Source organism: Camelus bactrianus, chromosome 2 (assembly GCF_048773025.1).
Source record: "Camelus bactrianus isolate YW-2024 breed Bactrian camel chromosome 2, ASM4877302v1, whole genome shotgun sequence".
In the NCBI taxonomy this organism is placed as follows: domain Eukaryota; kingdom Metazoa; phylum Chordata; class Mammalia; order Artiodactyla; family Camelidae; genus Camelus; species Camelus bactrianus.
Window position 1 is genome coordinate 56,863,058 of NC_133540.1, and position 14,122 is coordinate 56,877,179.

The 14,122-nt window shown below is 34.7% G+C and overlaps 1 protein-coding gene across 8 annotated transcripts in view; it reads left to right on the forward strand.

Moving 5' to 3' along the window:
• ZGRF1 (zinc finger GRF-type containing 1) overlaps positions 1 to 13,506 on the forward strand; it is a 58,798-nt gene extending 45,292 nt beyond the window's left edge. For 5 of the 8 annotated variants that reach the window (XM_045515787.2, XM_074342040.1, XM_074342045.1 and 2 more), the window contains 9 exons: positions 1,758 to 1,917; positions 3,854 to 3,931; positions 4,119 to 4,266; positions 7,118 to 7,245; positions 8,624 to 8,747; positions 11,582 to 11,758; positions 11,893 to 12,027; positions 12,719 to 12,980; positions 13,156 to 13,506. In XM_045515787.2, the coding sequence (XP_045371743.2) occupies positions 1,758 to 1,917; positions 3,854 to 3,931; positions 4,119 to 4,266; positions 7,118 to 7,245; positions 8,624 to 8,747; positions 11,582 to 11,758; positions 11,893 to 12,027; positions 12,719 to 12,980; positions 13,156 to 13,301 (1,358 nt within the window). In that variant the 3' untranslated portion in view covers positions 13,302 to 13,506. Of the gene's footprint in view, positions 1 to 1,757; positions 1,918 to 3,853; positions 3,932 to 4,118; positions 4,267 to 7,117; positions 7,246 to 8,623; positions 8,748 to 11,581; positions 11,759 to 11,892; positions 12,028 to 12,718; positions 12,981 to 13,155 lie in introns of those variants that run through there. The other 3 variants (XM_045515790.2, XM_074342054.1, XR_012499349.1) reach the window with 3 other exon arrangements.
• Positions 13,507 to 14,122: the final 616 nt, after the last annotated feature.

The window sequence follows — 14,122 nt, forward strand, 5'->3', positions numbered from 1 at the left end:
AAACTATTAGATGAGAGCACAACTCAGCACCCTAAAAGGGAGAACAGGCATCATATCTGATGAATGAGTAGCATTTTACTCTCATTTTCAAAGCATCCAGATTTGATCTAAACATCTGTGTGCTCTCTATTAATTAATTCCTAGTCAGCTCACTCCTCTATCCTTCATATAGTAGCTGTTCCAGATCTTCATTGTTCTCATAACCCCATCCCTGTCCTACCCCACTCTCTCTCTCTGAGATTGATCTCGCCTCTAAAACAGGAAATGGAGTTCATAACAGAAACTCTTTTCCATGTCCTGTCTTCCTTCTCCAACTTACCTAAGTGTGGACCTATTTTTACTCTTTTGGTTCTGTCCCAATGAGGGAGCTTTACTTTCTCCTCTGTAGAGCTAATTCTTCTGTTTATTTTTAGGATTCTGTTACCTCTTTAGCTCATTTCCACTCACAGACCTCTTCCCCAAAGCTGTTTTGAGGATTTGCATCACATCCAGCCTGTTGACCAAGCTAGACACTTGGGCATCATCCTAGATTATTCTTTGTCCCAAGAGTAAGTGACTTTCTCTTTTTTAAAAAAAAAATTATTTTTTTAATAGAGGTACTGGGATTGAACCCAGGACCTTGTGCATGCTAAGCATGTGCTCTACTGCTGAGCTATACCCTCCCCACCTAAGTGATTTTCTCTTGATCCTCCTCCATCTCTATTTATCTTCCCCCATCAGATCAGTCACTGAGATGTCCCTTCTAGTTTCTACGTATTTTTCATACAGGTTCATTTGTACCCCCTCAATTCAAGCCTTTATCATACCTCCCTATAGCCTCGCTGGTGAGAGTGTGGGTACTAGAGCTAGAATCCTGGATTTATATCCTGGTTCTGTCCTTCATTAGCCCTAAGATCTTAGGCAGGTTACTTATCTCTTAGCTTTAATTTTCTACTCTGAAAAATGGGGTTTGATAATAGCACCTGTCTCTCATAGTTGTGGAGGATTAAATGCATTAACATAGGTAAAGGGTTAGAATGGTGCCTGGCACATGAGAGGTGCTTAGTAAAGTTAATATGTATTATTGGTACAATTAGCTCACACAGCTTTCTAATTGATCCTCCTTTAGTTTTACCTTTCTTCTTATTTTCACTCTAGAATTCTAAAACACAGTCTGATTAAGTCAGTTCCATTGCTTAATATCCTTCACTGACTTCCCCTGGCCTTTAAAATAGAATTCAAACTTGCAGCCATAGCCAGCAGAACTCTTGTGATTTATCCCTTTGCCTCCCTTGTCAGACAGCCTCGTCTCTTGCCTATTTGCTGTGTAGGCTGTCTAGAAATACTCATCAGCTGCATGCTTTGTCAGGCCTCTGCCTAGAATGATCCTTTCTTAAAGAGTCAGGATGTCTTACTCTGAAAGACTTAGTTCTGCTACTTTTTTATTTTTAGGAGGCATTCTCATCTCCACCAAAGCAGAGGGAAATGTTCTTTCTCTGATACCATAACAATGTTACTGTATCATTTTATCATTGTTCTTTACTTGATATCTTCCTAAGTAGACTATGGTCTCATTAAATGTAAAGTCTTTTGAATATTTATCTTCGTATTTATTATCCCTTGTGCTAATTAAGCCATATAGTAGGCATTCCGTTAATTTGTTTTAATAAATTAATTAAATGAAGGAGAGAGGGAGATAGGTGGGTGAAATATTTCTTGTGCTTTTCAGAAATTTATGACATTGCCTTTATTTTTTCCCCTTCCCTCAATATAATTAGGTGTTTTTGGAGCAGGAAAGAGTTATTTGCTGGCAGTGGTGGTTTTGTTTTTTGTGCAGCTATTTGAAAAGAGTGAAGCTCTCACAGTTGAAAATAAAAGACCATGGAAACTTTTAATTTCTTCTTCAACTAATGTAGCCGTCGACAGAGTACTTCTTGGGTAGGTATGGCAGGTGTATTTATGTAGCTAAATGTTTTAGGCTATTGGTATAAAAACAGTGGATCCCCACACTCAGTGTTCCTTCCCTACAGCTCATTCCACTGCAGGACAGGCATCCAGCTGGACTCTGTGTCTCCTTACAAGACTTGGGGACCAAGGGAAACACTGCTGTTATGTTGATGCTTCTTATGCTGCTTCCTGGGCCCTGAGTAAAAGCCCTTTGTCTCTGACCCAGGAACCTTGGAAGCAGGCTAAGATCGCAGAACCAAGTTACAGGTTATTCTCTTGTCCACCTGCCTGTATGAACAAATAATACTAAAATAGCTGAAGAAAAATTTAATTGTTTTTGATTTCAATAAGAGAGATCTACCTTTAATTTTAACTTTGCCCCATCCTTGTGCTGAAATTGTGAGGTTTTATATTTGACTTTATCCTACTTACAAACTAATCAGTTAGCCTATTACTGTTGCATGAAAAACAATAGCACAATCTGTTCTGCAGGTGTAAAATTTTTGTGATTATGTAAGATTTGATTACAAATATTATATAATGTTTTACCGGTATTCCAGTATTTACTGATCTGAATTTCAACATAAACAACAAAGTTTGATTAGGAGAAATAATCTATTATTTATAAGTGTAGGCTTTTTAAAATTAACTTTTATAATTATATAGGTTAATGCTTACAGTGGAAAATATGCAGACAGTACAGATACTATTTTATTATATTATTAAAGACTTTTTATACACATACACACTCATTTTGTTTTCCAAACTTGGTACTTAACAGTATATATTGTTTGTATCTTGCTCTTTTTATTCAAAGATTATTTCTCTATCATATTAAATCTTCTTAGAAAGCAAACTTTCATAGCTCTGTTATGTGCAGTGATTTTGCCTCTGCTATATTTTAAGCGATTTTTGATCACTAAGTTCTTCCCAAATTTTTCTCATTTTAAATAATACTGTGACGAAGATCCTTAAACATAAATCTTTGTCTTTGTTTCTGATTCTTTTCTGAGGAAAAAGTCCTAGTTCTACAATGAAAGATATGAACATTTTTAAATTTCTTAATGTACTTTGCAAGATTGCCCTCCGGAAAGGTACTACTTGTGTGTACTCTTCTAAGTAATCTAAAGTAGTGGCTGAGGACATTTTTTGATTCAAGACAATGAAGAGTTAACCTGGGGACTAAACAGGAGAGAACTGTAGATTGCTTGGCCTGAGATTAATTTTTTTTTTAATTGAAGTTTAGTCAATTTACAATGTTGTATTAATTTCTGGTATACAGCATAGTGATTCATTTATATTTATAGCTAGAGCTATAAGATACATAAGAGGGAAGGGCAGGGTGAGGGTTTGCTTCTTTACAAAGCCTTACTTGGGGGTAATGTATGTAGAAGAATCATCACAGATAGCCTTTGGGGGTAGACAGACTTGCCTAGCTTAGAATCAATGGCTGACTCCACTTGTTAGCTGTGTGGCCTCAGCAAAATACCTGATTTCTGAGTTTCAGTGTTCTCATCTCTAAGATGAAAAACTATGTAGAGCTGTAATGAGTATTAAGATAATGTATGTAAAGAGGCTAACACTCTTATACCAAACTTGATGCTAAATATATGATAGTTCTTTCACATTATGTCTTTAGGGGTAATTTTATTTGTGATAAAATACTAACATCTATATTTTATGAACATTTAATGAGCCCTCAACATAAGATAATACATATTTAAAAACTGTCTATGAAATGCATTTTATAAGTCTTTCAGCTACATTGCATTTACTTTTGAGTTTAGGCATTTGACATTGAACTATGTAACAATAAAATATACCGTTACACAAAATTGATTCTAGTAATGTAAATATTATATGAAATTTTGTTTTATACTCTACTTTCTAAATAATCAGAATCTATTTTACCTTGTTTTCTTTAAAGGCTTCTTAGTCTTGGATTTGAAAAGTTTGTCAGAGTTGGGAGTATCAGGAAGATTGCCAAGCCGGTTTTACCTTACAGGTGAGAATCCGGAATTCTAAAAGTCACAGAATGGTCACATATGATGTTATACAACTCTTACCTTAAATTTGGTTTTTGAAGAGGAGTCAAGAAGGCCTTATCTTTTTCTTGACTAATTTAGAAAATCTGTATTTACTTGCTATTAAAATGGATAAAGGGGTATTCTTTTATGTAATTCTTTTTTTAGCTTGCATGCTGGCTCAGAAAATGAAAGTGAACAATTAAAAGAACTGCATGCACTAATGAAGGAAGACCTGACTCCTATGGAAAGAGTCTATGTGAGAAAAAGTATTGAGCAGCATAAACTGGGGACCAATAAAACCCTGCTGAAGCAGGTGAGGGGAAATAGCTCTTTAAACTTATTTTATTTAATCTATATATACTGTTACAGATTCCTTTTTCACTCCTATTGATGGGAATATTATTCCTATTTGTTTCCTTGACATAAACATGACTGTGATAACTTAGATTCAACTAAGGTGTGCAGATGTCTGTCTAGTGCACGTTTTGTTTTATTGCAAAGCATTCTTTGACTGTGAACACATCCAACTCATCATGACAGAGTCATCTTTTCTCTTTCTCCCTATATGTGTATCATTTGTAGGCTTAAGAGGAAAGTAAAAAGGTGAAAATAGATTCCCGGCAAGTTAAATGTAACTTGGCTTTTTTCTAGGAAATATAGAGGAAGAAAAACTGACACTGGGCCAAATATCCAAGTGAAATTTATCTTTCATGCTCTGCTACAAAATCAGGACTTTAAGGGTCTGTCTGAAATCTATCCCAAGAATCTAGGAGGCTCAGACACTTGTTTCCAGGTATCAGGAGCCAACACTGGAAACAGGATCCCAGTCTACAGCAAGTAGCATCATCTCCTTTATGAAGTTCTGATCTAGGCCAACCTGGGCATCAGCTGGTAGGAGAGAAAGAAGTCACTTAGTAGCTTCTTCCCGTGAAAGGACAGCATGGGGAAAAGAAAAGGAGTGGAGGAAAAGAGGGTTGTTGGCCAGTTGGACCATGTGGACATTGGTCACTTTCGGAAAGAGATTTGGGACAATCTACCTGCCTGGGACCCTGTTTTGGTCAGCTAAAATAATGCTACTGAACAAACAAAATCTCAGTACTTAAGACAACAAACTTAATGGCTCTGCAGGGTCAATTGGTTTGGCTCACTTGAGAGTATGGGTCAAGCTGCTCATTCTGAGAACAGTTGTGGCATGATGGCCTTCTGACAGCAGAAGGGCAAGAGGGCAGGCTAGGTCACACAAATACCTGTAAAGCTTCTGTTCATATCATGTCTGCTAACATTCCATTTGCTGTAACGTAGTAAGTCATATGACCAAGCCCAGCATCAGTTGGGCAGCAAAATATACTGCACCTACTTTTCTGGTGGGAAGCACTGCAAAGTCACATAGCAAAGGGTGTGGGTGAGTAGTACTCTCGTGGAGAGGGAGGGAGAAATTGGTAATAATAACCAATCTATGACAAGTTCTAGAAGTCCTCAGACTAGCGTTTTATTATCTGATTTACAGAGTTAACTTTCCTCCCTTCTCCCCAGCCAAATCCAAAAGGGCTTAGTTTGACTATGTTCAGTTAATGCAAATTAGTCACTTATGTAAACTGCTTACATCCTTACCCAACATAATATTGATATGTAAGAATTGTTATGGTTTCTTTGATAATTTTCTAAGTGAAAGCCCAGTTACTATAATCTATTGCTCATTGGTATCACCTATTCATAAATGGAAACTCTTTTAGAAGAAACATTTTTTAAAACATTTTCTCTAGCAAATTTCCACAGTCCAATTAGGCATTCAGACCTGACACATTCCTAAAGTGATACGTCTATACAATAAAACTAATTTATAAAAATGCTACATAGTTCATACTCCTTCTTAGATCAATAATAAAAATCTCTTTTGCTGTTAGACTCTTAGCAATATGATAAATTAAAAGATACAAATAATGTATTTTAAAGAAAAATTTATTTCTTTAGGTTTTTTTATTAGATATTTCTTTAAATAAATTACTTATTGAACACAACTTTGAGGTTCTCATTCTAAAGTGGTTTTGTCAGCTATAGTTACCAGAAATCAGATACAAATGATATGAGGGTGGTATCAAGAGCAGTGTATATTGCTACAGGGGTGTCTGTCTTCTGCTAGATCATTTTAAAAGAACTGAATGTTTAAAAACTGGGGTTTCTAATATAAGTGTAGCTTTAGGATTTTTGTTTTTGTTTTTAGCAGAAGAAGGAAAACCTGACAGAGGGCTATTGTATGTGATAAGTGTTCTTTATTACTATAATATTTTCTTCACATGATCTATAGAGGTCGTATTTAATTATTAAAGCCTAGTTTGTCAATCACATTTATTGACAAAAGATACAGTCACTTTGTGTGGCCTGGCCTTGCTACCAAGGAATTGTAACTATATTTCAGATTGTTAGAGGAGGAAAAAGTATGTGTGTGTGTATACACATATTGTATACATATACACACACAGTTACGTGTGTGTGTATTTGTGTAGATACTGGATACTAGGCCAATGACCACATCCAACTGGAAAAGTCACTGATTTTCCTCTTGTTTATATTTAGTCCCAGAGGTTAAGTATTAGCTTTCTCAGGCTTTTTGCTTTGAGAATGGTATTCTACTGTAATATTAAAGACTTACAAGATTCAAATAAACTTACAGGCTACAATTACACTTTAATTTACTATTGTTATTAATTAATTAGCCATCTTTACCTTAAATAAGTCAAAATACCAATGTGCTTGAAGGTTAAGAAAATGCACGTGGTTCACTAGCATGTTCAGTGTTCTTTGTGGAGAACTTTGGCCTGTGTTGATAATAATGCATGTTATTACTCAGCCTCATCCAGAAGGATAAAATTGGTCTGTTATTCTTGATATTTTTAAACCCATGACATTATAATACCTTTCTTCTGAGTATCAAATACGTCTTTTATTTGTCCTTATTAATGGACTTGTGGCCTAAGTAGTCTGAATCCTGTGATTTCTGTTTATGTGAGAATAATGAAAAGGTGGTGATAAAATGGTCTGTGATTTCAGATTGCCAGTAATTAAATTAGGACTAGCTGATTTCTGATTTTAGCCTACAAGTTCTTTGGTAAATATAGTCTCTTATTTTTTTAGTAGTTATAATGAATATTTATATTGTAAAAAAGGTTCGAGTAGTTGGAGTTACCTGTGCAGCCTGCCCGTTTCCATGCATGAATGATCTTAAATTTCCTGTGGTTGTACTGGATGAGTGCAGTCAAATAACTGAGCCAGCGTCTCTCCTTCCCATTGCAAGGTAACCTGAAAGGTTCTTTTCCCAAAGCACTCAGATGTTAACAATTTTTCAAACATTTCCTCAGTTCAAACTCTTAGCAAACTTAAGTAAAAATTCCTAGCAATGCAAGTACTAAACTGATTTTTTAAAAGAATGCAGAGGGAAATTTGGGGGGGTTAATGTATCAAAATTTTGTTAGATCACAGTTTAGATATTTGGATCACGTAATCCTTAAAGCTTTGATAGCTCTATTGCTAGAATTCTACTTAGAACCTTGCAGATTTTTCAACCAGGCTGAAGGTGTTTATTTAGTCATAGTTTTACAAACCTAACTGCTGAAGAATATTCTTCATTTGCCTTACCTTGGTATAATTCCAGAGTTCAGGTTCTAAAAATATTTTTTAGATTATGAAAGGATATAAAATATATGAAGGAAAATAAGTTGAAAATGAAAATTTGTCTACTAAAATTTAGAAGACTGTGACATCTTCTAAGCTGTCTCAGTCAGTTGAAATGTTGTGCTTTTAAAGCATCTCTTACTGAGGAATCCTAAAGGTAGTAGAAGGAATACTAGACTCAGACTCAGTAGGCTTGAGTTCTAGTCCTTGTTTTGTCCCCAGGTAATGAGAGTAGGGTATCAACTGTCATGATGTGTCCAAAATTTGGGAGATTATCCTGCATTGTGGGGCTTTCAGTGTTTAAACTGGGACAGTCCTAGGCAAACCAGGATGAGTCGGTCACCCTACTCAGGAGCCAGGAATGGAGGAACAGTAAGGCCCCGCAGGGGGGAGGAGGAGTAATACTTGCAGAGCACCTACTGTATACTAAACACATTACATACTTGGTTAAATCCTTACAACATCCATGCAAGGTATTATTACATCAAGGTTACTGATAAGACCAAAGCTTGTAGAAATTAAATAACTTGCTCTGACCATAGAATATAATAGAGCTAAAAATTTGAAATAGATTTTTCTATAAAATCTTTTCCCCACTGCATCCTACTCCTATTAGAAAGACATTTAACCCAAAAGCCTAATTTACTTCATCTCTAAAGTGAGACTTGAATCTAAATGACTTCTGAAAAAGCTTCTAAGTTTATAGTTTCTAAAAATCTTAATTTCTCAAAGTGTGTTCTTTGAAATACTAATCTCTTGCAGAGGCCAGGGACACTTACTAGGTTTTATGTGGGAAAAAATTAAGTTCTATAAAGGATTCTTCAATGAATAACTTTTCAAAGCCCTTTAATACACTTGTTGGCGATATTAAGCCTTGCTAGTTCTCAGAATGCTTAATGGTATTCAAATTCTTTGAAATACATTTTAGAAAAGAAGGCAATAAATGATGTCAGTGCATGCTTTCTCATTGCTTCGATTAATTTGTAGAATTCTGTTTCTAGGTTTGAGTGTGAAAAGCTGATTCTTGTTGGAGATCCCAAACAGCTTCCTCCTACTATTCAGGGTTCTGATGCAGCTCATGAAAATGGATTGGAACAAACGCTTTTTGATCGACTTTGCTTGATGGTACTACTGCTGAATTCATACAGAATGATCATTTATTGATTATACACTGTGGAGTTTGATAGAAAATGAAAATATTAGAAGACCAAGTCCTTGCCCTAAAATTTTTTTTAATTGGAGGTGTTTAGAAAGTGCTCATCCTAAAGATAAGTAGAACCCTGTAATTTAAGAATAAAATGAATCTTTTACCTGTGAGTATATTGCTTTTGCTCTAAAATTTTAAGAAATCTGTAATGTCTCTGTTACCCATGTCCCTATGGTAGAGCTCTACTTCATGTTTTTTTAAATTTTTAAATTATTAGTATATTTTAAAGTTGAGGTGTCATTCACATAACATAAATTAACCATTTAAAATGAATAATTCAGTGGCATTTTCGTACACCCATGATGCTGTGCAGTAACTACCTCTGTCTAGTTCCAAAGCATTTTTATCACCCCAAAATAAAGCTGCACCCATTTAGCAGTTTCTCTCCATTCCCTCCTCCTTCCAGCCCCTGGGAGCCACCTGTCTGCTTTCAGTCTATATGGATTTACCTATTCTGGATATTTCATATCATACAGTCTTACGATTTTCATATCATACAATATGTGACCTTTTGTGTCTGGCTTCTTTCACTTAGCACATTTTTGAGGTTCACCCACATTAGCAGCACATCAGTACTTTTTACTTTTTTTTTTTTTTTTTTAAGTACATTCTTGGTGTAGTGCAAGTGCACCCTGTCCTTTTCCAGAACTTTTTCATCATCCCAACAGAAACTTTGTACCTATTAAACAGTAATTCCTCATCCCCCTCTCTCCTTGAGCCCCTGGTAGCGTCTGTTCTCCTTTCTGTCTCTATATTTGCCTATTATAGGTGCTGCATGTAAGTAGAATCATACAGTAGTTTTCCTTCTGTGTCTGGCTTATTTACCTAGCATGGTGTTTTCAAGGTTTGTACATATTGTAGTAAAGTGTCAGAATTTTATTCCTTGTTAAAGCTAAATAATATTCCATTGTATATGTATACCACAATTTATCTACTCATCTGTTGATGGACATTTGGGTTGTTTCCACCTCTCAGCTATTGTGAATGATGCTGCTATGAAAATTGGTATTAATTATATGTTCAGATCTCTGCTTTCAGGGTGGTTTTTTTGTTTTTTTGATTATACATCCAGAAATACAACTGCTGGGTCTGATGGTAATTCTGTGTTTAATGAGGAACTGCCAGACTTTTCCATAGCAGCTGCACCATTTTACATTCCCAACAGCAATGTACAAGGGCTCTGATTTCTCCACATCTTCATCTACACTTGTTATTTTTCAGTTTTTTTGATAATAGCTATCTTAATGATTGGGTGTGAAGTGGTATCTTATTGGAGTTTCCCTAATGACTAACGATGTTGAGCATCTTTTCATGCACTTATCTTTGAAAAAATGCCTATTCAAGTCCTTTGCCTATTTTTGAATTGAGTTGTTTCTGTTGTTGAGTTGTAGGAGTTCGCTATATATTCTGGATATTAATCTCTTATCAGAAATATGATTTGCAAATATTTTCTTCCATTTGATGGGTCTTTTCATTTTCTTGATAATGTCCTTTGAGGTTCATAATTTTGATGAATCCAGTTAATCTAGTTTTTCTTGTGTTGCTTGTGCTTTTGGTGACATATCTGTGAAACTGTAGTCTTTGATCCATTTGCAGTTAATTTTTGTGTCTGATAAGGTGCATGTATCAAATTAGAGTTTTCATTTTTTTCAGATATATACCCAAGATTGGGATTGCTGGATCATATGGTAGCTCTATTTTTAGTTTTTTGAGGGGCTCCATACTGTTCTCCATAGTGACTGTACCAATTTATATCCCACCAGCCGTGCAGGAGGCTTGCTTTTCTCCACACTCTCTCCAGCATTTATTATTTGTAGACTTTTTGATGATGGTTATATCGTGCCTCTTTTTAAAAAACTTTGCATTATAATAAATCATTCCCCCATGTTACTGCTGGCTGTATAATCATCACTATTGACATAAATATGTTAATCACTAAATATTATGTTGTGTGGGTATACCATAATTTAGTCATTTTTCTAGCATTGACCATTTAGTTGTTTCCAATCATAAAGAATGACCCTTTGAGCATTTTTATACCTAATACTTTTTATCAGAGGTTTCACATGCCCACTGACTTAGACTTATCCACAAATTTTGTGCCTTAAAGAGTATTGGGGATTGATTTTTTTTTTATGTTTTTCCCCTACAGAAGATAACTTTGTCCATGTGATCATTAATCCTGCATTTTATTATGTATTGTTAATAGAGTACCTTGTAACAATTCAAGATGTTTAAACAATATTATAGAACATTTTGCAAATAAAAACATGCTCCAGGAGAGCCCTACAGTAGATGGGAGTTGGATTTTGTGATGTATTAACAAAATCAGAAACTTCTTTGAAGATTCAGAATGAAAAATGGCTTGTACCTAAGGAGGAAAGTTAATAAATGAGTCATCAACAACAGTTTTTAAATTTTTAAAGATTTTTTTTCAATTTAGTGTTAGGCCAACTCCTTATAGGTTATGAAAGCATAGTGTTGATGCCAAACTAATTATTAGACACTAAGTCTAAGATCTGATGTTTTATATTTTATAATTTTCTGATATAATAAGTTTACCATGAAAATATTTTTAGTAATTAAAAAAAATTATTTCTATTTATAGTCTGTTTTATCATGGTTGTAATTCATTTACTAAGTGTACAATATGGCAATATTTTTAAGCTTTAAAATATTGTTGTGGATTTTGTTCCCCTAGGAGAAAAAATGCTGTTTTAATTTCTTATTTTTCTGCATTTAAATTCCTTAGGGTCACAAGCCAGTTCTATTGAGAACCCAGTACCGTTGTCACCCTATAATCAGTGCTGTTGCTAATGATCTGTTTTACGAAGGAAGCCTCGTGAATGGTGTTTCAGAAACAGAGAGGAGCCCTTTACTGGAATGGCTACCAACCCTGTGCTTCTATAACGTTCAAGGACTGGAGCAGGTAATGACATTAATGGTGATGAGAGTCAACACAGTTTAGTTTCCTGGTTTAATTTTGTTATTATTTGTGTGATTTTCTTGGTCTTTCCATAGCCTTTCTGGGAAATATAATTTAGGATCTGTTTCTTATTCCAGATTGAAAGAGATAACAGCTTTCATAATGTGGCAGAAGCTGCTTTTACACTCAAGCTGATTCAATCACTGGTTGCAAGTGGAATAGCAGGCTCTATGATTGGAGTGATAACATTATACAGATCCCAGATGTACAAGGTTTGTATTACATATTATATTTACCCTATATTAAATATAATCTTATATTACAATACTTGATATTACATTTGTAGTAGTTTGGTTTGGTGCTTGAAAAACTTTGGGGAATGTAGTTAATTATTAAAAAAGCATTCAGGTTTTTGTCTGGTCTGGCTTTTTTTCTGTATAATTAAATGTAAACCTAACAAGGTTTAATTAAATTCAGTTTACAGCTGTTGGGGCAAAAATGCAAATAAACAAATTAGAGGGAAGGAAATATGGTGTATGCTTTGTGTTTTGGGACAGATGGGATTGAATCTCTGTTTTCTGAAATGTTCTTTCATTATTACTGTATTTTATCACTAAATCAAAGATAGATACCAGATATTAATGTACACACAAGCCAATTACTTCTAACTAGTTTTTATTTATATTTATTTTTACTATTTTTCATGTTTCATTATTAGTCAACTCTAAATTAGCATATCCAAATGAGTTTCCCAGCAATAGATAACACATCACCTTGATTTTTGTTCCATAATTTATATTATCATCAGGTTATTTACCTATCATTTTAGAAACTAGCCAAATCTCTGTGACAATGAAATTATCCGCTATTTGTTAAATTACAGTGGCTACTGTGGGCACGTTGAGAGGCCCAGGTTCTTTATGATCTGTGCACTGCATGGTCCTTGTCTTCTTTCCTCCATAGCTTTGTCATTTACTCAGTGCCACGGACTTTGACCATCCTAACATGAAAGCTGTGCAAGTGTCCACAGTAGATGCTTTTCAGGGAGCTGAAAAGGAGATCGTTATTCTGTCCTGCGTAAGGACAAGACAAGTAGGGTTTATTGACTCAGAAAAAAGAATGAATGTTGCATTGACCAGAGGAAGAAGGCATTTGTTGATTGTGGGAAATCTAGCCTGTTTGAGGAAAAATCGACTATGGGGCCTTGTGATTCAACACTGTGAAGGTAAAATAAAAATGTGTTTAATTCAAGCATTTTGAATTAAAACTGACTTTTGGGTTAGTGCTTGGGGTGGTTCAGGAAGAAACAGCTCTGAATTTGCCACTGTGGGAGGTGACTGCAATGCTGACATGGAGCCCACTGTAGAACATAGTTGTCTCATGTTTCCTGTCTTTCTAAGGGAGGGAAGACGGATTGCAGCATGCAAGCCAGTATGAACCACAGCTGAACCATCTGCTTAAAGATTATTTTGAAAAACAAGCAGAAGAAAAACAGAAGAAAAAGAGTGAAAAAGATAAATCTCATTCACAAAAAGACGTGGTATAGTTTGTATTTATATAAATTCACATTCATTTTACACTATACATTTTCATATTTTTATTACCTGAAAACCCTTATTATTAAAAAAGTACAATATTTAAATAAAATTATACACATATAAAAAATTTGCTCTTCAAAAACTTAATTACGTTTATTAAGATGTTTGTTGATAATGTAAAAGTCTTACTAATAAATTTTTTCTAAAAAATTATGACTTCTGTTTGCTAAAGAAATGAATTTTATAAGGAGCAGGGGAAAGCCTTTAAGGGGAATACCAGTGTTACTTCAAAAATAAGTGATTATCTCAAAAGCCCATCTATTAGAACGTGTCTACACAGTTACACCAACACACTCCTTTCTAAACTACAGCTCTGTCAGAATCTTTTAAAAATAAATACAATGCCCTGTCATAAGTAAAAACATTCACAATAAAGCCTTTAAGAAGTACAAAAGAAAGACGAGAAATGAACTAAAAATTCATTCCTGGAGATAGTTGTACTCAACATGGGGCCATGGCCAGTACCAGACCAGACCTGATCTAGCAGGTGCTGAATAAATGTCTGTTGGATGAATGAATGGATGGATGATGGACTACCTCATTTCCTTCTCATCTTTTTCCTGTGCATTTATTTGCACAGTAGCTATTGGTATATATAGTATACAATAGATTTTAAAATATTATAAAAAGAATACGTTCTCCTTATAGAAAATTTGCAAAATATAGAAGAGTATACAATAGAGAATAAAAAGCACATGAGATTCACTACCCAGAGATAATCTTTGCTAACATATTGCTTCAGTCTTTTTCCTATGCTTATATTCTATAC